Here is a 24,861-nt window from a genome sequence, read left to right on the forward strand (position 1 = left end):
CTGATGACAAGTGATCTGACAGAAGCAGCTGTAGCCCCACAGCTGTCTGCTGGGCATCACCGCCCATAATTGGAGTAACTGGATGAACGGGATCTTTGTGCCTTCACTTTTAGCTGTGCCCCCTTAACTTTGTTGCTTTGGACGAATAACCTTAGCATAGAGATGCTACTTCAGGCAGTTCAGACTCATTGCTAATTTCACTGAAATATTATTGAATACCACATTAATGAAGAGCCCTTACCTCATCTACATTGTGATGTGCTGTGGCTGCTGATGTTCTGGGGGATAATGGGTGGTAGGGCTCCTGATCTGGACCTTGATTTTGTTGTTGTTGTTGCTGTTGTTGCTGTTGCTGCTGTTGTTGCTGCTGCTGCTGCTGCTGCTGGTGGTGCTGATGGTGAAGCTGCATCAGGTGAACCTGCTCCTGCCTGCTAGGGTGAGCCATGATGGGCAGTCCATAAGGAAGGCCATGGCCCTGATTCCCCATCAGAGGGTTCTGCTGTGGTGGGCTCACTGATGTAGCTCCACCATGGGGCCACTGGGCCTCTTGCAGAAGGTATTTGACCTGGGCAGGAGGGGGGCTGGCAGATTGAGCTGGTGGCTGATGTGGAAAGCTACCAGTATTGTACAGGGGATTCCCTGGGTGCTGCTGCAGACCTTGGCTGTTAAGAAGGTTTTCATTCAGTAGATCCCGACCTGTGTCATGGGGGTAGAGTCCTGATGGAAAAGGGCCAGCTTGATTGGAAATGGCACCTAAAGAGGATGAAGGGTCACCCGAGCCACGGGGCTGGGACTGGCGATACTGGAGGAGGCGAGACTGAGGTGGGGGCTGCATCTCAACTGCTTCCCTGGGCTCTGGCTGTTCCTGTGGAGCCATCTCTCTCAAGAGACCTGGATACCTAGAAATGAAAATTGTTTACTTTTTTTTTTATTTTTTTGAACTATGTATTTTGTTTTAAAACAAAAGAAAAAAAAAAAAACTAATTGTGCTTAACATATGATATAAAAAAAAGTACAAGTCCAATATTTAACCTATAATATTTCTATGAGATCAAGTTAGTAGACCATTACAGATGACTATAAAACATACTAGTGCCCAGTCTAACCTGCTGAAAGTTGGCCCGGTCGAGGCAGAAGGAACAGCTTCATCATCCAGATTGGAACTAAGGCCCCAGTTACCTGCCCGAAGCAGCTGATGGGGAAAGCGAGCCATGTTGGATTGAGCAAGGTGGGCAAGCTGTTGGGGCAGAGGAAAGGCAACACTGGCCTGGATGAAAGGGCTTGCTGCCTCCCCCCACTGGCCCAGCCTAGCTGCCTGCTGCTGCTGCTGGCTAAGGGCCTCTAGAGCCAAGGGTCCCTGAAGATCTGAAAGGGCAATGGTCTGGTTAGTTTTTGGAGTCATTCATGTATTCTGCATAATTATATGAGCTGCAGGGTTAGTATACACAGCATGGTTAAGAATACCTTTAAGTAGATTCTCTATGAATAAATATTCAATATATTAAATGTACTGCAAAATCAAATATTTACCCTTTCATATTTTTAAACATATGAAAGCTGCACATTCTAATCCAAAAAAGGAATGTGAAATTTGACTATTTGACAAACAATCTCCTAACATCTCAACCATGGAGATTGTTGCTTTAAAAGTTCAGAGAAAGTTTTCTTTGAGGAGAACAGAACCAGTCTGATTGAACGTGCAAGCACCTTTCAATCCTGAGCAGGATACTATACAAACTTCAACATCTGCATAAGCAGAACAATCTCTGAATACATGACTACCAAGTTCAGAATCTCTTGAAAAAATGTCTATATGAAAATAAAGAGATGAATTAAATCCCTCAGACTCAAATTAAATGAAAATTCTAAGTAGAAATAATAAGATGCTAATTTTCCATCATCATCAGATTCAGCTCCCTCCTTTGTAACACAATTCATTAGCTAACTAAAATTAAATTACTAGTAAATATAGTGTTTACTCACCCAAACCATCTCCTGGGTTTCCATCCTGTCCCTCATCCCCAAAGCTGCTGACCCTGTTATGCTGTGACAGGCCTGAGTGGTGGCCTCCTGGGTGGCCCATTGGAGTCCTAACAGAGCTACTCATCTCCTCTACTCCTCCAGAGTCTGGCCCATTCAAAGTCGGGGACTGGACAGGTCTGTGAGTTGGTATAGGGCCACTGAAAAAAGACGCATTATGGCTTCCACCAGTGTAGGCAGGACTGAGCTGCTGTTGCTGCTGCTGATTTTGCTGGGCCATCCCTGGGTGTTGAGGCTGGCTAACCCGATAAGGAAGCCTAGTGACTGAATACTGCTGGGGGAAGGTTCTTCCACTGATTGGATTTGAAGGAAAGGGTGTACTAGGTGGCGCAAGTTGGAAATTAAGAGGTCTTTGGGCAGCTGAGGGGTCTTTTCGGTGGAGCAGAGGATTGGGAAATCCAACTAGGCTTTCTGTCTGTGAATCCAGACTTCGACTTTGGCCTGAGTCTAAATCTCCCTAGACAAAAAAAAGGATAAACACTGGTATAAAAACACCATAAGTTGTACAAGGAATTTATCACTGCTTTTGCAAAATATGTTTTGGGTTTGGGTACAAATAAAACGGACAAATTACTTTTAACCCAAAAAAGAAACATTTAAATGTCAACAACTTGCCTGTTTTTCCTTCATGTCTGTGTTTTTTCTTTCTGGTGTCTGAAGATGATTCTGCTCTGACTTTGAACATCCTTCTAATTTACCTAAGACGTCAAAAACAAAACAAATTAAAAAGACTTACACTGCCATTTCCACATTGCTAGATGAAGGCATAAAATTGGATTAGAGTTTTTAACTGATCTCTTGATTTAGAAATAGAAAGTCAAGGCAAACCATTTCTGATGGGGTCAGAAGGCTCTTTGTCTGGGCTCGGCTGGGCTAGTCCTAGAGGAGAGGGGTGTGCTACCCCACTATAAGGAATGGGGGAGCCTCTATTTGGTGGCTGCAGCAGATTAAAGTTGTAAGCCATGGCTGCTGGATGACCCATGATGCGAGGGTCCACAGCAAAGCGATTCTGGTAACCTGGCCAGGGCAACTTAGGGAGAAGAAAAAAAAATACATTTCAATAAAATGTTTTCCTGTGGTACACAGAAATCAGGCAGGGGAGCTATTGTTATTTTTAATACTATCATTGTGATCATAATAACTGATCAACTTATTTGAAATAGTAAGGACATACATTTACAGATATCTGCAGTGCGTTTTTTTGACACTTTTCTAAAAGAAGCAAACAGTTTTATAGGTTCCTTTTTAAAATACAATATTACACACACACACCACACCAGTGAACTTACATGCAGGGGCATGGGCATGACCATGTTTCCACCATATACAGCTGGAACGTAGAGGATACTGGCACCTGTATGCGGATCTATCCTCTGCACAGGACTAGGTGACTTGCCCATACCAGCTGGTGTGCCACCCAAAGGTGGTGTGAATGCCCGAATAGGGTTCCCCATCAACACTGCTGGGTTTGGTTGGACTGCAAAGAAGTAAAATTGGTAAATTACTTTACTCTTATGACATTATTGTTGTCAGATTCAAAAGTAAATCTGTAGTAATAATAATAATATTAAGTAAATCTGTGGGAGCATTTCTTAAATAATATTCATTTTCTAGATTCTGGTTCTAAATTATAGCTATTTAGGCTTAAACAAAGACAGTGCTTAACAAGTTTATTATATCACCTGTCACTATAACAGAAAAAATGATTTAGAAAGCTGTCAAATATGGGTTTACAATTCACATTTATATTGTTATTTAGTAGGCAAATAACAAGCATTGTTATACTTAAACTTGTGCCAGCCTTTTTTCTTTTGCGGTCCTTTGTCCCTTCACTAACCACAACTGACACAGTTAGTTTTGTGTTATTGTCTTTCTGTTTCCTTGCTGTTCTGGTAAGATAATATTTAGAAAATCAAGAGCAGAAAGGCTATACTCACCATATCCTTCAGGTGGGAGATGCTCTGTGTGGTTTGCATGTTTACCCTGCAAGACAATCAGTAACAAAGGTTAAGAGTCTGAATGTGCCAAAAGAAAATTATTCTCACATCACATTGGTAGAAAACAAACAGAATGGAGAATGAGAATTATTATTGCTATTAATGTAATCAGTAATGCAACAGAAATAGTAGATGACTGTGGGTTAGCTTACTTAAAGGAGGAAGATGCTAACAGCAATTCAGTGTGATTTGCTATGATGGTCTTAGATAGACATGATATACAAGGGAAATGACTAGTCATCATAATACAAGGAAAACACTAAAGCGAAGCACAAGCAATTTTGACAGTTATAATAAAAATAAATGTATAATTCAGAACATTACAGAAGCTACGCTGAAATAACATTGTGAAAAGAGCAAAAGTGCCAACTGAAATATGGAGTTTAGCGCACACACAGTCTGCCAAAGCCTTTTTCATTCAGTCTTGCTGTGTTAACCACAGCAAAGCCAATGTTTATGGGTATTTATGGATCTCTAAAATATGTCCACACTTGTGTTGTAGCTAGGCTGCCAGCTTGCGCAGAGAAGCAGCTAAACCAAACCATAATAAACTACAGGAGAGATATCTAATATATTTATTCCACTCAAATGGTTTAACGCGGCAATGGAATGTAAAATGCAGACTTGGCAGAACTGAGTCATATTACAACAGCACAGCAAATGTGAAAATTCTGTATAGCGTAAGCAGGATCCCTTTCTTAAAACAGACTAGAGTCTGACATGTGATAGCAAAGCAGCTTCCCCTGTCACGGTTTCATTGTGCAACATCAACTGAGCAATGCCAGACACTGGATTGAAACTGGTGCCTATAGTCTAGCAGGGCAGTTATTTGATCCAATCACAGATTCACTGCTGCAAAATGTTCTCTGGAACTAGGTGTTAAACATGATATCTTGTACAATAATTTTCCCAGATTGCAGGAGTCTGCTGAGAATGAAAAGGGACCACTGATGAACATTTACTGGCTTCATCCAGAAGACTGAAATTAGATCATGTAACCTAATGTTCTCTTAGTTCTGACAAAAGGTAAACAAAAAGTTTGTTAGCTTAAAGCTTCATTAGTGACAATAGCACAATCCATCTGTCAGTACAGGGGCAGTGTGCTGTACTGTGAAATCCTAGGTATACCGGCGGGGCATGCAAGAAAGACTGAAAAGGAGGAATTTTCCAAGAAATGTCCGACATAAACATATTTTTAGTAAGGGAATTAACATGGGGCAAATTTGAGCACAACTATCAGTCTTGCACACTTGCAGAAAAACACCATCTGCATCAGAAAACAGCAATCTGAAGTTCAGTGAAGCATACAGTATGTCTCTGGCAAAATGGATGCCCAACAATGCTTCAGTTTTAAATGATTTTAACCACAATGTACTTTACAGTTTTCTGTGTTCATTGATGCATGCTGATAAACATCAACCAAGAGTGGATTTTTTTCCCCCACACAATAATCAAACTGTGGAAATGTGCTCTGTAGCTTTCAGACTTGAATCCTAACAACACTACAACAGTCAGGAGGTTAAGTTTTAGAAAAATACTGATCATCAGCAACGGATGTTAAAATGATGCACTGAAGCAGTCGAATACAAGCCAACATCAGAATCCACTGCAGGGCATACTGTCAATTATGAAATAAATTAGAACGATATGTGTAGCGTCTACACTGTGTACAAAGACACCAGAAAAAAAGATTTGACCTTTTAATGAAACTCAAACTGTGCATAAATACATATAGAATATTTAGCACATTCTGCATAATGGTGTAATTGCAAATGTTTATCTGCATATTTAGCATAGTTGTAAGTATGACTGTGCAAATAGAAGTGTGCGAGTCTGTAAAGCTGGCTGCTACTGCGGAGCTCCAGCTCATTAGGCCCAGTGGGTGATGGCAGCAGGTTGTCAGCAGTGGTGATTTCGTTAACCTTTACCTCAGTGCAGACACAGAGGCGAGGCAGACATTTCATCCTGACCTAAACAATTAACAGATCTTCTGCCAAACAGGTTATGCTAATATTCTGTTTGGAATAAAAGGACTGGTCATAAAATTATTTCCTGTGGTGAAAATTAAACTGAGTCATCTGTTCAGATATTTGATTTGCATCCACATATGGAAAGCTTTTATAAGTTTTATTCTATAAAAGTAGGTAGCACTCAATTTATTTCTGATAATTTGCTTTCTATTTTGATAAACCAGTGTGTTCTTACCTAACATGAATATTGGATTAGCATTAAAAAAAAAAATTCTACACCATTTAAGATTCTTCTTACGCAAATGGGTCCTAAAAACCTGTCAACACCCTAGGCCCTCCGAGACAAACAATAACACATATATAGTATAAACAATTAGCTTTCAAATATCACTATACAGTGTATTATTAATATGACAACAAATAACATAATATAAAAAATATAAATAAATAAATGTGACAAAATAATAATTATTTCTGCATGCATATTAGGTTAAAAAATAGTCAGTGGAAGAAAAATCCAACTGAGCCAATTTTTTTTTTTGTAATTTTGTATTTAATTTTGTATGAGTGTTTAACTGTCTTTGTCAAAGGGTAGCTGCTTGTGGGGTCTCGCTTTAGGGCTTCGTAGGTATTGTTGTCACTGAGGAGAGTAGTGATCTTTGTATGGTAATCTGTAGTGTTTAGGACCACGGTGCATCTTCCCTTATCAGCTGGTAAAACAGTGATGTTGTGGTCTTTGCTCAGGGAAGCGACGGCCTTCTTTTCCTGTATTGTGAGGTTGGATGGAGGGACTTTGGCACTGGAGAGCGTGGCTGAGACTTTCATCCTGATTTGCTCTGCTTCTGTCTGTGATAATTTATTAATCCGTATGGCAGATTCTGTGGCTGTGATGAGGTCCACTATGGGCAACTGTTGTGGAGAAATGGCAAAATTGAGTCCTTTGGCTAATACTCTCTTTTCAGGTTCAGTGAGAATCCTGTCTGAAAAGTTCTTAACCCATTTCTCCTGACTGGCATCAGGTGTGTTTTCTTCTCTGGGTTGTGTAGGTTCGGGATGAGGAGTGTGTATTTTTGAAAGCAAGGTGTGAAATTTCCTGCGTTGTCTTTCTTTTCCTTTAGAGTGTTGGGCCCGCTGAGCCTTGTCCACAAACTTGTAAACCTCTTCTAAGATTGGAGAGGGTAGAAGGGTTTCCAGTTCCTGCAGGGTCTGGCTGATCTTGATCTGGAGGGCATCTATGGTGAAATGGACCTGTCTTATCCTTTCACTTAAAAGGTGATTTTGTGCTCTCTGTAGAATCAAGTCTGCTCTGTAACAACTCTGCTTTGTCTACATCTTAGGTTGAAACGGAGATGGTTCCTATAATCCGCTAGTTTCCTTGATTCCCTTTCATACTCCCGCACCAGTTGAAGGGTGTTCCTCCCAAAATGTATGGCAATATGTCTGTGAAGGTTCTCAGTCAATGACTACGATGACCTGGATGACTGAGAACCTTCACAGACATATGTAACTGTCTTTATTGCATTTTTTTTTTTAAATCATCTTGAAGCCTACTTATGTTAAAGGTAGAGAGCCATAAATATGACAATGGGAATACACAGCAATATGCAGACAGTGATGGATGTCAATTTTCCACAAGCAAGGAAAAAAAACAAACAAAAAAACCCAAACAAACAAATTATGCTTCTCAGCTCAAATTCAGTCCTCTTAGACTTTGCTCTGTTTACCATGTCAAATGGTCACTGTGTTTCCAATGGTTGAGTTCAAAATCACTTCCAAGCAGGGAAGCGGGTTGTGTTACTATGACAATCAGCAGCTGCAGCACAAAAGTTTTATATCTCACCTCTCATCCAATGAGAGGATGACAGCAGAAACATCTTCAGGAAACTTCACAGACTACCACAGGTTTAGTTAATGTGAATTCTGACTATTTCTTTATTGATAAAGTAACTAAATTATGAACTTATTTAATTGACATGACACATTGGTGAAATTTGATAGGTGTCTGCATTTTCCTAAAGTGTTACCATTTCAGCTCTGTTTATAACAACCATCAGCATTATCATTATTATTCAAACTACTTATGAAAAAAATAGAAATGCAGTATTTTTTCTTTCCATTTTGCCCTCCACACTGAAAAACACCTTACCTTAGGAGGTGACTGTTGCTGCTGCTGGGGGCCCTGCTTGTTGGAGGCTGGCTGTGCATGCTGAGAATGTGGATGATGGTGGGGATGGAGGGCCTGTGAAGACGAATGGTGTCCTTGCATGGGCCTAAGGGCACGAGGGATGAACTCTGGAGCCAATGGGTTGAGGACATAGGTCTTTTTGAGCTCCAGGGCCTCCAGCTGAGCCTTAATCTGCTCGAAGGTGATGCCATGTAGGCTCGAGTTTTCATGGCAAATGGAAATAAAGTGCTCCCAGAATTTTCTGGAAGTGGGCAAAAACAAAAACAAAAAATGTTGAAGATTTTCTTCTAGTCTCTGGTATTGTTTCTTATTTGAATTGAGTGTTTAATGGATTATCATTTGAATTTTTTTGCCTGCCAGTGTTACAAATGACTTGGGGGATAAACATAAAATATCACAACTATTTATAGCAAAGAGGCATGTGCACAGTGCAGAAAAACTAGAGGGAAGAAGGAAAACGAGGAAAAGGAAAAATCTTTCTAAAGCATTGTGTACTTTATTTAGAACACAATGCTTTCCATTGGTATGATTAAAACAAACAACAGCTGTCTATAAAAGATGGCTAACAAACTAATAGAAAAACCCTAAACCCTTGAACTGTGAGGAACCTGGTGGCGCTGTTATACTGTCATTGGCATTTTGCTGGCACAGCTTGAGGCAACTTCTCACTTAATGTTAAGAGTCATTGTAAACCCCCTAAAAACCTACTAAAAGCATTTTGAGCCGTTTTCTCCTTTAATTTGTCATCTGACTTTAGTTCTCTTCTGTCCTGAAATGTGCAGTCAAAAGAATGTGGCGATATAAGACATTTACATTTCAAAAACAAACTTTTGTGCTGTAGGAGTAGCTGTATCATTAGCAGTCAAGTAGGTGTCAACATTAGGATAAAATGGGAACTGCTATGAGGGAAATGTTGGGCAGGCTATCGATTGTGTCCTAATCTGATTAAATGATGAGTAAGTAACCCTTTAAAAGAAAAAATAGAAAAGGAAAATGGTACTTATTCTGCCAACTGTGCAGACTGTATTTTTTCAGCTCTCATTAGGAAGAAAGAAGTGCAGAGTTTTTGTTGCCGTTTGTGAACTGAGTGGCAATCAGAAAATATTTTTAAAACTACAACACCTTGCAGGTAGAGGCAATCATTTAACCTGTTCAGTTAATAAAAATATATAAATACTGAATAACAGCTTGGCTGGCTACTACACTGACTTAGACATTTTGTTTGCATAATAGCATAAACAAAACATAAGCAAAGACAAACTACAGCTGCTATGGAGACAGCTGCGGAGGTGGGTTAAAAAGATTCAAATCGTACAGAGAGGATCTGGCAGCTAGTAGTGACCCAATTATGGTTTATCAGAGTACGCCATTGCTCTCTCTGTGGTGAAAAATAAGCAGATATTCAAACGTGAACAAACTCGACACTTAACAACTTTTATGCACTTAATTTATCTGACTATCAAACTATCTACCAAATGATCAACTCCTAAACCATTAATATAGTAGTTTTAATTAAACCTGAAACTTTGCATTTCAATCAAACCTTGGCAGTCTGATTTAAAATGCACTGTGCTGGTGTATACAGACAAAATTATTAGTAACCAACAATATGAAAATATTAATTAGGCTATATTTACCTGCAACGCCCAACAGAACATAGCGCGATGGGATCTCCCACAACTGCAACCAAGGACTGGGCTCTGGTGATGGCTGTATTCAACAGCTTGTAGTTGGACAGGAAACCATAGTCAAGGTCCTCTGTTGAGTCCTCAACCAGCTGCTCTTTGCGCTTGATGGCCGTTTGCTTGTGCTTGCAGGTATGCCGTGTACGCACCGTACTAAGGAACAGCACCCGGAACTGTTTGCCTGCAAATATTTTTTTAAATAAAACATTTTTAAGCCCTCTTAAAAAAAAAAAAAAAAAAAAAAAAATGCTAAACTCAGAAATCTTAAGAACAGAGATCTTTGGAAAATTCTAAAAAGATTTATTTAAAAAGATATGTTAGCAAGACATAACAGTATGACAACAGAAAATATTACAAACAAAAAAAGTAACCCATTTGAAATCAAAATAATTATTAGAAGAAGATTTTAGGAACTTGCTATTCTCCATTTCAATTTAACTTTTCTCTTTCACTATCAAAAAACAAAACAAAAAACCCCAACAAAACACAGAAAAGGAGAAAAAAGGCAAAACTTCATAGCTTACAAGACCTTGCCGAAGACAACCAACTATCAACAATCAACTAAAGTTGTGGCCGAATAAATTTCTCCAGTAGCTTATGTGACATTTATTATATTACTGGAACCTGAATGAATGGTAATTGCCGTGTTTATAAATGTTTATTAATAAGTATACCTGTATTGCCTGTTGAAAGAAACTATTGAAAAACATTACGTAAATCTGTTAAATTCAACTACTAACCACTAACTCGAGTTTTTTTCCGTGTCCATGTGTTTCATGTATGATTAATGAGGGAGCTAATGACCTGTGGAAAGCAGCTGAATGTGATACAAATGAAAGCTGCGTGAGACCGACACAGAAAAGAGACTTGGGGAAAAAAAGACTTATTGTACAAATCATATTATGAAATCTTCTTGATTTCATAATGTGAGACACAATATGAATACATTCGAGCTACACCCAAGATTGAAGGCATTTGTTTAGTTTGTCTCCTTCATTTTAAGCAACATTTCAAAGAGAAAAATAGGAGACAACCTTCACAGAATCAAGCATTTCTGCTTAGGGATTTATGCTCTGAACTTGTTTATATTGTTTGTCTTTTCGAATGCCTTACCATAGATATCTTTAATTACGATGATGTTTTAACACTTGCTAACATAGAATACTACCAAAGCCATCGTAAAATATCAGCTCATTAATTTAAGATATTTTCTTTTTACTCATAGAGATGTATCACCTTAACGCATGACACACAAAGCACAGGATGTGCTAGTAAATATTTGTTCCTCACCTTGGACATTGAGCACTCTTTCCACGCTGACCTCAGGCATTCTCTTCTTCCGTAGCTCAGCACGAATGCGGAACACCTGGTCAGCATATGGTGACACCACCCCAATGCTGCCTTCATCCAGCTTCCCCCAGGCCACTGGCCACTTTTTGCGCAACTCCTCCACCCGTTCCACGATCTCAAATACCTTTGGAGAGACAATCAAGACATTTGGATTTAGGGTCTTCTTTAAACAACTTTTTAAATAAAAATGTATCCCACTTACAAAATAAACATACATAAGTGTTATAACATAGCTGTAACTGTAAAAACTAAACACAGGCTTGCAAAACAATTAATATTCATTTAAAAATACAATTTTAACATGAAGCATCAGTCCTGACAAATAAATAAATAATAAAAAGTAAAATGTTAAATAACTGGACTGAGCTATATTCTCCAACACCTTCACGACTGATCTTTTCTACAACCACTCTAAGGTGATGCTACCTGACAATACTGATCTGGACTCATGCCTAATGAAATGCTTAAAAATCTCCTTTTTTAAGTTAGCCCAACTACCATGGCTGAGGTGTGCCTTCTTGGTAAAACTGTGATTCAGTTATATACAATCCAAACTTAAATTTTAAGGAAATGAGACTCCAAAGCAACAGAAAAGAAACCAAACATTCACGATAAAACCATAACTGTGACAGTTTGCTGTGTCTGCAGCATTTTGAAGACCCCATGAAATGTGTATTTAAAAATGTTGTTTAAAAAAAATAAACTATTGGATAGATATTGCCACATCTTTAAGTTTAAAAATTCCTACAACTGGCAAACTTTGATGGAAATAATTTTCAAGTTACAATTTTAGAATTAAGAATTCTGTTATTAAAGTTGAAGTGGTTGCTTTTTCAATTTTCACTGAGCTTAGCCCTAAGGGTAGAGGCTTTGAACAGACTCTTGCACAACAGACATAAGATGTATGAGCGTGTTTTACTCAATGTATACTATTTCACCATGGGTACTATATCAAACAAACAGGAGGTAATTAATGTGGCATTGAGAACAAGAACGATCATTGCTTTAATTGCTTGGAGCATGACAATAAAGGCTTAGGGTCCACTGAAAACCTAAATAAGAACCCATCCAAAATTCGGACTCAGTAATTTATGCTTCATGTGTTTTAATGTAGGTCTAAGTTGGTATCACATTTGAGTTTATGGGTTTCATCTCAGGAATAAAAGGCAATGTGCGTGACAAATTACAATGATTTGCCAAGGCAAAGACTGGTAACAACTTTAATTTCTATGTAATTCAAATACAGAATGTTGAGTGTATAGGTCCACATCTAACAATCATGCATAATTATGTCTCTGTAAAAATCAGACACTAGGCTAAAGTGCATTTTTTACTGCCAAAGATTACTCGACTTTTAGTTATTTTTGTATTGTATTATATTACTCTAACCAGCTAATGTGTGAAGTTGGCAACTATACTGGTAAGAAACCATTTCTTGATCTTTTATTTTAACTAATTTTTTTTTTATCTCTGAATCTTAGAGTTTTTACAAAGCATCCTTTTTTGTAAACATGCTTTTGCACAAAGCTCAGTTACGGCACTCTGAGTTTAAATAGGTGGAGTTCAGGGGCCATAGTGAGTAGCAGTTTATATGTTTTAGAAGTGCATAGAGGCCAATACACAGCGAGTATAATTATACACATAAAACACAGGAAACTGGTTTAAATATGCTTTGGGTTGCATTTAGTACCAGTCCAGAGGGGGTCATTATGCAACTTATTTAACACCTTGAATTATTTAAACTGAACCACATTATTTCCATAAGATGTTAATAAGACCAAAAATATTTCTTGAAGGCTTTAGATGTACAAGTGCCCCGGCCATACCTCAGCATTGTTGTAGTAGGCAGTGCTATTCTTCTCCTGGACATCTTCTCCTCTTGCTGTGAAGAAGGTCAGAGGGTAGAAGTCCTTATGGGAGGGCTGCTTCCCACTTGCCATTAGCTTCCCATCATAAAACAATTCTGAAGTGTAGCTTTACGAAGGGAAGAAGAAAAGGAAAAATAAAAGAGTGACATGAATTTGGAGGACAATTGCTTGATCTTGGTAATTGTTTTTAATTTTTCAAATATATGTTCACAAAAACTGATATTAACGTGAACCACATGTCCCGCATATATGATTCATGCATTCCTTGAAATTAAGCTTTATTATAAGGATGGGTATTTGTTCACTTTTGTCATGATCGTCAAAACGTGTTTGGATCAAAATGGAGCAGTATTGAAACTCTACTGTGCCCAATGACAATACAAACTTGCCTTATGTACAGAGTATGCATGTTCATGGGTACAATGTGTATACTACCAGTACTAGTGACAACTTAAAGTATAAGTACCCTGAGGTACCCCTGAGCAAGGTACCGTCCCTACACACTGCTCCCCGGGCGCCTGCTTAGTTGGCTGCCCACTGCTTCACTGAGTGAATGGGTCAAATGCAGAGAAAAACAAGTAATTTCCCCATGGGGATCAATAAAGTATCCATTATTATTATTATTATTATTATTATAAAAATTAAACAAACATTTTGATGAGAGGTGATCCTTTAAGCTTCAAAGATGTACAATGAAGACAACTTTGTACTTGCTCTCTAATTGTCTGCCACTAGTATTGATTTCTAAAGTGATCCAGGGAGCATGAAGTTGGCATGAGGCTGTTTGTGATTTTATAGCAGCAACAGAGTTAAGCCCAATAGAAAGATGCCACTGCAGTGGAAACCCAAGCTCTCTATGATCAAAGAAGGATCACTGGCAGGCAAACCGTGGTTAAACCAAGATTAAATTTATGTAAATGTGATCATCTACACATGTAGCTGTTTATGAGGTCCAATTTGAACAGTGAAGGAAAGCCATAATGGATGAAGAGTGCTAGACCAAAGATCTGTAACTGAAAAAGGGTGGTAAAATGGACCAGGCCCAGAACATGGGAACGTGTAACTATGCTGCCCAAAATTGAGTCTCAAAAAGTGCAGGTGCAGTCTCTGTCAGTAGTTATGACTGTGTTGTAGAGCAGAAACTGACCAGTAGATCAGCTAACATAAATCTTAAGTTAAACTATTTTGGGATAATAAACAAGTACAACAAGAAGAAGTAAAGAGCTAAGTGGTCTGAAACCCAGATACACATATGTGGGCACAAGTTGGTCCTAGAATTCTTTCTACTGAATCGCTTTCAGATAAATGACGCTACCCCACTGTGCACCTGTGGAGTGATGTGACTGTGTATAGACACAGCCAAAGGGCATGGCTTAGACAGTTATTCCTTTTTTCCTTCAAACTATAATATCATGGATATCATGCTGTATTATGCTTAATAAGATGAATGAGGCACTATTCTGGCAACATACAACACTAAGCAGCAGACTTACCAATGGTAGCAAATGGTAGCAGAGCAGGTTTATTTTTCTGTAATGATGTCAGGCAGCAAGCCAATAATAAATAAATAACTGTGTACCTGTGTTGAGATGGGGGGTAGCAGTTCATTTTTAAGGTGTTACAGTAACACAACAGCAAGAAAAGACTGCAAGAATTTTGGTTATGGAGTTCCAGAAATGAGTTATTTTTCCATTTTGATGGCAGCCAAGAGTAATTAAAGTTGCAAAGGACAAATCCTTTTTACTGCAAGATGGAGCCACAGCAGGAGGACACAGCAATGGAGACAGATCACCAGCATGGCTGTGGAGAGCTTAACACTGAGCCAGCTAGCAGGTGAGTTGGTTCCCTGAGCAGCAACACAGTTAACTGTCTAGTTATCCACCTGCTGTCTAACATGGTCCCTTTGGATTGAGGAACAAACTTTTCGACTGGCCAAAGCCTTAATGTCTCAGTAATTAGCAAAAATCACCAGGTCAGTTTAACTGAGAAATTGCAGCACAAGTCAGCTTGTGTCTGACATATATTCACTCAGTAAAGCTTAAGACCCCATCCCTCTCAGCCTCTTCAGACAGTACTCAAGACAAGGTAGCGAGGGAAAGCAGGCACTTACTTGATGATAGCTTCATGGGAGCGGTAGTTCTCACAAAGGAGAATACGACAGGGGAATTCAGGGGGGTAGTGCTCATACAGTCGATCCAGCAGGGACACGTGCAGGTTGCGCTCCCGTGCAAACTCGCTGTACACAAATGGACTGAGCTGGAAATTGAAGGAGAGGACAAAAAGGAAAAAAAAAAAGATGTAGTAGTAGTGAAGGAAAGCTATGGTAGTTATAAAATTACACCCAAGATATTTCACACTTCCCCTTCATTATTTTTCCTCTTTAATGAAGTCCATCAAAGCTTTTCCGTGTTGACCAAATATCTAAATAAATCTTTTGTTATTGGCAAGTGACATTTTACTGCTGACAGTCAGTGAAATTGTATACAGTGTTTGATTGTAATGTAAATTAATGATGATGATAACTTTCTGTAGTGATCTATACAGGACAGGAAAGTCGACAGAAGAAAGCTGAGTGTGACTGGGAAAGAAACATATGGATGCATTGGTGGACACTGTGTCTTAATACTGTTTTTCTTTCCTCCAAGAAATAGAGAGATCAAGTAATTTAAGCACAACTCATGCTGCATCTTCATCCACTTCACTACCGGTAATCCTGTGCACCGTCTTAAAACCAGCAGACGAGGAAATTAGGTTTTAATTCCTTGTGTTGGCTTAGAAAGCTTGACTGACATGAGTTTATATTTTGTTTTTTGTGGTTGAAGTGGTCTCTAAAACCACAGAGCCACAGTAGCTGCTGCCTGTTCCTTTGTTTTCTGAAGTAGGTCAGATAAGAACCTAATAATAAGCAAAGTGCAAAATGGTATTACTATTCCTTGATGTCCCAGCTACCATCTGTAGTTTGTTCCATCTCCTTAAGTGTTTTGACTTTGGGCTAAAGAAAAACCTCTTCAAGCATTTGAGACCCCAAGACACTATAATGTAGTTGTTGTTATTATATAGCAATTCACAAAGCAGTATAGATACAGTTAGTCTTTAAAAAGGGCCACTTTTGAGGCTTCTACAAGCTCAAAGTTGAATTCTTACTGTCTTTGTTTACCTGCATGTGGTCTCCGGCCAGCACGATGCGGGTTGTCTTGCTAGCTAGAGCAAAAGGCATGATGGTTTCACACTCCATGGCCTGGGCCGCTTCATCCAATAGGATATGAGTGAACAAACCTATCAAAACAGACAAGACACAAATATCTATTCACCTGTACATATATTACAATTTCACTGCTTCAAAATTGCTCTTTATTCCCACTTATTACGATATACTTTTCTAATAAGAGCATAAAGGTGAAGAACTTGCAGCATTGACCTTTCTCGTTGAGTGGAAAAGTGGACACACATCAAGTCAACACTGTCAACAGTTCTAGGCTAATGTTGATCTTAAATAAAATGTTTATCTTTGGTTTTCTGTTGTTTGTAATGTTGACTCCATTACTTATTAATTTAAAAAAATCTTACATCAATAAAATCTTACAAATTTGTCACACAGAAACAACAAACATTCATGCTCTACGACCAAACAGTTTTTTTGTTTGTTTGTTTTTTAAATCTCTCTCACACACTCTTCATTGGTGTCCTTTATATTTTTTTTCTCCCATTGTTTTAACCAGTCATACAACTTAAAGGCAGGGTTCCGTGCACATACAAATGACTGAACTTTTAGTCTAACCCTGCCTTAAAAAGCTCTAACAGAGTTCGGCAGAATGAGGGGAGAGGGATAAAACAGCATGGCAAATGAGTGCTAGAACAAGGAGCAAGGAAGAGAGGCTGAAAAACAACCAGCAAACATCCTCTAAAGCTACACTATTTCCACAGAAAAGGACATGCAGATATGAAATTTGACAGTGGGAAATAAAAAAAACTGACAAAAAAGTAAACAAACAACAACAAAGAAAAAGGGCCTGGCAAGAAAAGAGGTGGAGCAGTTTAATTTGAAGCAACATTCAATCCTTAGTATCAGCCTTTGAAAATGCAAAAAGCCTGCAAAATATTTTTTGCAGGCTTTTTCCCCCCCCCCCCCCCAATTACAAAGCCTGAAACCAGTGTTATCGCCTTTAACGCTGTATGCACTTCACTGAAGCATAGGCTGGCACTGTTCCCTGCAGTGATCCTGATAAAATGGTAAACATTTTGATACAACAGTCCATGCACTGCACACAGAATGTGAATAAGTAGGTTTATACAAAGTATAACTGAGAAATGTCCCATCAGAATTATAAAGTCTATATCTTGTAATGTTTCCCTTATTTTCAGTTAATAAAGGGAAAAATGCTTGTTGCAGAGGTTACAAATATTCTAAATAACTACATGTAACTGTGCGTTAAACAATACACATAAATAGTCTCTGGCTTGGCTTTTCAATAATTAATTTAAAATATGAATTTGGATGCATGATAGCAAAGTTTCAGTGTTTCACTATGCAGAGAGCAAAATGTTAGTGAAAACAACTTTAGAAAGTGTTGCTAAATTTTCATTTTTCCTCGAAACTTTCCTCTTATTTGCTATAAACTGACCGTGCGAGTCCTACAACATCATCTGTACATGCACTTAGAGTTTATTAAGCAGTGGAGGGAAATTTAATTATCATGGAGTGCTGATTACCATAACATGTGAAATTAAAAGCATGTATAAGACAAAAAACATTGGCTGTTTGTCCCGTTATAAAACCAAAAAAGGGACGAAAAGGCCTTAAGATGAATAATTTCCTTATTATACACTCAATATTTTGCTATGCAAAGAGCAAACATGTTAGAATAACAAATATAAAGTTATGTGCATGTCAATTGACTTATAATACTCAAAAATGAGAACATTTTCTCAGGCAGATGAGTAGAGATTAGTTGCGGTGTGAGAGGGAAGAAAAGATAGTCTTTATGAGCATCAGATGGTCAGAAGCACAAATGAATTTATATGGTGCTTACCACTGCACTTTGGAAATGCCTCAGAGAAATTATTCACAAATTCATTTGTTGCAGCCATCAGTCTCTGGGCTAATAATTGAAGTTTTTGAATTTGCACAAAACCGTAGTAAGGGAAAGAAGGAGAGTAGGGTAATAAGGAGAGGTGAAAGAGATCAGAGGCACAGAACTGCAGAAATTTTTTTGGTAGAGAGATTACTCTTCAATAATAAATGACAATTTCTTCTACTCACACGCCCAGTCTCGCACATTCTCCCTTTTAGTCTTTTTTTTTTTTTGGCTCTTTTCACACTGTAAAAGTGATTTGAAAAGTGTGCAAGTGTGAAAGGGTCTTGGAGTGCGTAACTAAACCTACAACACAAGCTTTGTAACGAAGCTCTGAAAGCTGTGTGGAACTCCCCCATCAGAAGGACAGTTTCTGATCATCTACTTGAATGTGTTGTGGCATAGTGTGATCTCAAGGAAGGGGAAACAGCATTTCCTGACATCCATGAACTTCAGTCAGTCATTGACTGCAAAGGCTTTTGCCACCAATTACTAAAATACCCCCTATATTTAAAATTATGCTAGATTGTCCATCGTTTCTTTGCATCTGAAACTTGAGGAATGTGTATAAATAATAGTTGTAATTGCTGAATGGTTAATGCAATACTTTTGTTGAATGTCTGCCCTTCAAGCACATCAGTGGTTTGATTTACAATCCACTTGGGTGGTGGATTTTAAATCACAGAAGGAAAGTTGCAAGAAAAAGAAATACAAATCCAACTTCAGTTAGTTATGGGCCTAACTGTATATAGAACTTTGCACAGTAGAGAAAAGTAATGCATCCAGGCAAAAACATGCTGTGAGGGCTGCACAAATTAGTAGAAGCAAAGAATGTCTGTTTTCGCTGGGAATGGGATTTTTGCATATCATAATAACAAAAATTTGTTAAGATATATAAAGGCATGCTAAACAATACATGCACAATGTCTACATGCCAAATCCCATACCTAGACCATGAAAAAAAAAAAGCAAAGTCATCAAGCCAAACATAAAAGCCTAAACATCATCTTTCGGGGGACCTGTGTTTTGGGTGCGAGATTTGTTATCGCTACTTAGAAGACTTGCTGGCTCCCAAGTGTCTCGTTTCCTGGAGATTTTCATCACCATCAACCAACAGGAGAACAGGACAGATGAAACGTGGGGAGGAGGGCTAATGATGTAAAGTACATTAGAAACAGGCAGATGGTGTTTCCAAGCAACCGACAAAGCCCCCTCCGCTGACACATTAGTGTCGGTTATTAGCCTGCACTGACAAATTGGTTTGTTTTCCATGTCTTTTACATAACTTAAATGAGTTCCAACCCTCTATAAATGGTGGGCCCCTACCAGCAATGGTTGTCAGAGTCAGTGGGGATGACCAAAGAACAGGAAATGAGAGTGACTGTGTTCTGTTTGCATACATTTACAAGCCTTTAAAAAAAGTGTGCACACGCATGCTCACGTGCTGCAAGACATTTTAGAACATACTAGAAAACTCATTTATTAAATTGCTGAAATTATGGTTTAACCATTCTGGGAATTCGAGCAATTTTTTGTTGTTGTCGTTTTTTACCGTTTCTCAATGATGGGTTTGTATCTTGAACCCATCCGCTGGAACGTTAAGACAATATAATTACACTGCAAGCAAGACGCAAGTAGGCAAACTTCTTCATGGTACTCGTGCACGGGAGAGAACCGGACAAACGCCGTTCCTTCGCTTGGCCCCAGTTGCTCTCGTCCGTTCTCCCGATACAAATCTAACACTCAGCCTCAATTATTTAATCAGCAATGCAAAAAACAAGAACAATCCTGAGTTAAATTAAGCCCCATCTCACACACAAACCACACTTCAGCATTCATTCAGCATGTATGTCTGATATATAATGTGTCAGCTACTCTGGCTGGCAAGTTTAATCCAAGTGCAAATACTGGTATGCCAAATAAAAGCTGCTGAGAACAATGGCTGCCTCAACCAATAGGTCAGCGTGACTTAATGGTTTTTTTTGTTTGTTTGTTTTCATACGACTTACCAGGCTCCAAGTCAAGCTGGCAGAGGTACTGGGAGGTGCTGAGGGTGACCACCACCACGCGGTGCCTGAGGATGTCCTCCCTTGTGGGCATCTGGAAAGTGATGTGTGTGCTGGAGATGAGACAGTACTGCTGGACCACTGGGTGGACCGTCTTCACCCAGCGGTTCCTGAAGTATACCCTGGAGTGAGCAAAGAAAGCAGAAAGATCAAGAGTTACAATCACAAAAAGCAAATACTCAAGTCTCAGTGTGAATGAAACTGTTAATTTTCATTTAATTTTATATGTTTTGTCTCACTTAAAAGCAGATAGACTGGAAATGCTTGTAAAAATGCATGACTGCACATGATATCTGATGTGCACCTCAGACTGAGCGCAATCTTATCCACACAGAAGGCTGCCAAGAGCAGACCCTTTGGACATACTTTCTGCAGTGGTGCACTTTCAACTCTGCCCCTAAATATTCAAATAACTTCTGTATTGACTGAGTTCACTCAAAGCAGACAAGTGGACCCAAGAGGAGGAGGCTCCAATGCTTATGGAGGAATTACACTGGAAGCTCTAGAAATCAGACCGACTGCTCATGTGAAACAAGTCATTTGATTGCCCATATGGTCTCCAGGCTTGTGTGTGAAAACACAAACACACAGCCTAACCCCAGCCTGGTCAAGGAACACACTGATTCCATGTCTTTGGTGACTTCTGGCACTGCTGAAATGTGATTAGAAGTCAATGATGCAGTATAAGGAAGCTGTCAGTATCTTTGAGTGTATATCTGCTGTCTTAAGGAGTAGTTCGAAAAGCCGGAATGTTCATGAGGTCAAATCCCTAAAGTCAACAAACGTCTGCTTGTTACCACTGCAGGGCAGAAAAAAACAAAACAACCCACGTACATGGATGTATAACTCTGACTATGTGCCCAATAACATTCATCTAGTTAATGTCTAGTTGAGTTTTTGATATTGATGCTATCCAGCTAGAATGGTCTTTGCTGACATATAGGGCAAAAGGTAGAAATACCAGTCATTTTAGAAACACTTATCACTTCTGTAAAAAAACACCCAACCCAAAGTATGTAAACTACAGAGATGTGTAATACATTACTAAAACTGTTTTTATTTATTTACCAAGAAGATGAACACCTGTACCTGACAGGTTTTTCTCAGCATCTACAAACACTAGCTTATGTGGTATTATTTTACAACATAAAATTGCAAAGAGACTTAAACACTTTAAAATCCAATATATAATGCTCCCCCCGGGGCACTACAGCACGTTTTATCTACTGTACATACTACATGCTACAAAACAAAACGAGAAGCTTGTTTTGCCCCTCAGCCATCTCTTGTTCCGTAGGCGTGTTTCTTTACCTGAGAGGTCTGGCATGCTGATTGCCTGCTTCAAAATAAGGATGAAGGTAGTCCTTAATGTAAAGGTCAGCCGCACTGTTGGAGTGGGTGCAGATCAGGACCCTGTAGAGACAAAAGACAAACAACTGTAGGCATGAATCATCATACGCAGTTGCTGAAACACTGTATCGATATCTTCCAAAACCAGCAGCAAGAATAAATTATTACCAGGGTACAGTGGCACATAAACTACCTTAAGAAATGGTTTCACTTCATAAGTTTTTTAATAAAAAGTTTATAATGAAGTTGCATGGGTTTTTTTTTTTTTAAAATAACAAAACAGTGGTTGTGAATCCTATCAGTTCATTTTGATTAATAGCACTTGGCTTTCCCAAAAACATAGTATAACATTATTTTTGTATATCTATACCTTATCTATAATATTTCATGATTAAACTGCATTCACTAATGCTATACAAATACAGAAATATAAGGAATAAAGAAAAGGGATTTATTTCATCTCTATACCATTCTATTTTCAGTAGAAACCTTAAAAAGTAAACTGATATTAGTATCCGGGACAGCAAACCCAGAGCTGTTCACCCTGACAGCAGTAACAACTCCTGTTCATAATTACACTTTTAAACATTCATGCAGCATCACAGCTAAAGATGTACAGAGAAAGCTTCCAATATTAAATACGGTAATTCACATCTTGAGCACACCTGACCAGGGTCGATATACGGTCTTGTTAACGTTTTTAAAAATATGGTGAGCCAGAAGCACTAATCCATGGGCTCACCTCCCCTTGTCATAGCTTTTAAAATATCTATAATTCATCTTAACCACAGAATATTAAATGTATTCAGAGTGAATTGAGGAATGAATATTATATTGCTACACATTTTCCAAGGCTGTTTTCTCTCTTGCATTACACATACACATCCTGGTCTTTCTTATTAAAAACCAAAATGGTAACTTTTGTTAGGGGACACTGTCCGAGATATTACATTCATTTTTTATAAAGACCAGGGAACCATTTATGTGCTTGTGCTACATCGGTTTGCTTCTAACACGGGAAATTGCAAAGTTTCCTGTGGGTATCTACACAGGGAGGGAGCTTACTAATGATGAAAAATGCCAATGGAAGAAAATCATACACTGTTTTGTTGTTATACAACACTGTGTGGGCCACTGAAGTGACATAGCTTGATTGATCACAATATAGTTGGCACGCACTTCCATTCTGGCCCTGAAAATGTGTTGCAATCAGACTAACCATGTGCATCAACCACACATTGACACAAATTCGTCCAAATGACCAGCAGAGTTTGTCTTCAAGTGATATGGCCTAGACAATACAAACCATAGACAACTACACAGCACAACACAGGCTCCAACACACGCACAGACACACACCACAGTTTGACACTTTATAGCACTGTGATTTCTCAACTTTAAAAAAGGTCAAACCCAAGGCAGTGACTGCCACTGAAACGAAAACGGCGGCCACTGCACAGCCCAGCCCCAGGATACATCTGTCATTTCTTTTGACTGAGCTCCCCTACTGCATTTATAAGTGATATTAACTTGATTCACATCCACATTTCCCTTTCAAATTTCCCTACAAATACCCCATTGACACTTTATGATACATAGCAGGGAGTATCAGTAATCTGCAAAAACGATTGCTTGTGAGATCAAGGTTGCTGACTATATTTATATGATGGTGATTGAAACCATTTATTTGTAATATTTCACTAATGTTTATCAAGTTTGTCTTTTAACCAGTGATGAAGCAGAGGAAACTTACTCAATGACAAAAAAACAAAACAAAGATTAAACGTAAGATGTAGGGAAAAAAAGTTCTCATATTTCATTGTTAAAACATCATTTAGTTTGCAATTTTGTAAATTACACCAGTGCCTGCTTTTATAAATTGCTCTGCTGTACCGAATACAAAAAAAGATATTTTATTCATTTGTATATTCATTTAGCTGTGCCTTTAATTATGCACCATTCGTCTTAGGTTAATTTTACTGACAGATGTGATAGTATTTCTATAATTTCACAGTGAAAGTGGAGTAAAAATACAGTCCTGCTGTGTTATTCAAATTATAGCCTCCTTATCTTAGCTTTAAGTATTACAAAACTTGACTTTATATGTAAAATGCAGTACTTGGGCTTTTTACAGTTTACTACTCAATCATCAGGCGGTTACTGCTGGTATGGCAACCAATGTAATACCTTATGTTATTAGTTATGAATCATTTAGTTAATGTAAGTCAAATGTTATTGAAAACTAGCGACTATCTACTTGGCACTTCACAACTACAGTTTGAAACAAAAAAAAGTGCTCCATCTATCATTGTAAACATTACATTTAGAACTTCATAAACATTCATTCACAAATACAAAAGAAGCTGAGAGTATATCAGGGATCTGGGGTGGGCGGAATCCTATCTGTTAAAAATAATTCAATGTATCTTAAAAAATTAACATGCAAACAAACAGAGAAGAAGTTCAAATGATCACAAACCACAAACAGAAAAGAAAAGAAAATGATCGCAAACCTGCTGTGGTCTTGGCGGAGGATGTGCTTTACAGCCTGTGCCAGGGTGAAGGTCTTGCCGGTACCATAGGGCCCAATGATAAGAATGGGGGGCAAAGGGATAGAGATGGGTGTGGTGATGGCCAGGATGGCCTCTTTCTGTTTGGCATTCAGACGAGGATCCAACTGCTCATCCCACTGCCTGAGGGCGGAAAGAGGATGGAGGCATTTTTTGATGACCAAATCAACTGTTATTATAAAACATTTCAAACTCAAGCATTCAAGTAAAATACTGCACTATAAACAAAGATTACTTTTGAATATAAAAAGGCAGTATGCCCATGTAATTATTTTGTCTATGTCCCACTAAAAATAATATAAAAAGATCGAATGGAAGATGAGGGGCAGATGAGAAAGGGGGTAAGAAATGTGGGTTTAAATGTTTTCAGTCTCACTGCTACAGCTGTGTCAAAACAAAAAATGAAACACCAGGCCTGCCTTTACAAACATTTGGGAAAGTATGGGTCATTCCAAAGAGCACAATGAATTTTGAGTGTGGTATTGTAATTGGATACCAGAACCTTCATGATATTTTCATGGACAAGCAGCTGCATTCAAGTCTTACATCACCAAGAACAATACAAAGCACCAAAAAGTGTAAAGCACTCCATCGCAACTTCAGCTAGCAGTCTGGGACTGTTATCTCCACATCACCTTCACCAAACTATAAAGTTTGGCAGAGAGGGGATAATTCTATGTGGTTATGTTTTGTTGGGGGGGGGGGGGG

The 24,861-nt window shown here is 38.6% G+C and overlaps 1 protein-coding gene across 1 annotated transcript in view; it reads right to left on the reverse strand.

Annotated features, from left to right (window-relative positions):
• Positions 1–24,861, reverse strand: part of helz (helicase with zinc finger) — a 50,615-nt gene that overhangs the window by 5,430 nt on the left and 20,324 nt on the right. The window contains exons 16-31 of the mRNA XM_004539199.6: positions 24,097–24,276; positions 21,545–21,646; positions 20,177–20,355; positions 16,253–16,371; positions 15,206–15,351; positions 13,054–13,201; positions 11,168–11,351; positions 9,830–10,058; positions 8,154–8,433; positions 3,978–4,023; positions 3,330–3,517; positions 2,869–3,070; positions 2,656–2,738; positions 1,984–2,497; positions 1,107–1,365; positions 242–899 (exon numbers count right to left, since the gene is read on the reverse strand). Of these exons, the coding sequence (XP_004539256.2) occupies positions 242–899; positions 1,107–1,365; positions 1,984–2,497; positions 2,656–2,738; positions 2,869–3,070; positions 3,330–3,517; positions 3,978–4,023; positions 8,154–8,433; positions 9,830–10,058; positions 11,168–11,351; positions 13,054–13,201; positions 15,206–15,351; positions 16,253–16,371; positions 20,177–20,355; positions 21,545–21,646; positions 24,097–24,276 (3,517 nt within the window). The remainder of the gene's footprint in view (positions 1–241; positions 900–1,106; positions 1,366–1,983; positions 2,498–2,655; positions 2,739–2,868; positions 3,071–3,329; positions 3,518–3,977; positions 4,024–8,153; positions 8,434–9,829; positions 10,059–11,167; positions 11,352–13,053; positions 13,202–15,205; positions 15,352–16,252; positions 16,372–20,176; positions 20,356–21,544; positions 21,647–24,096; positions 24,277–24,861) is intronic.

Source organism: Maylandia zebra, linkage group LG6, assembly GCF_041146795.1.
Source record: "Maylandia zebra isolate NMK-2024a linkage group LG6, Mzebra_GT3a, whole genome shotgun sequence".
Taxonomy (NCBI): Eukaryota; Metazoa; Chordata; class Actinopteri; order Cichliformes; family Cichlidae; genus Maylandia; species Maylandia zebra.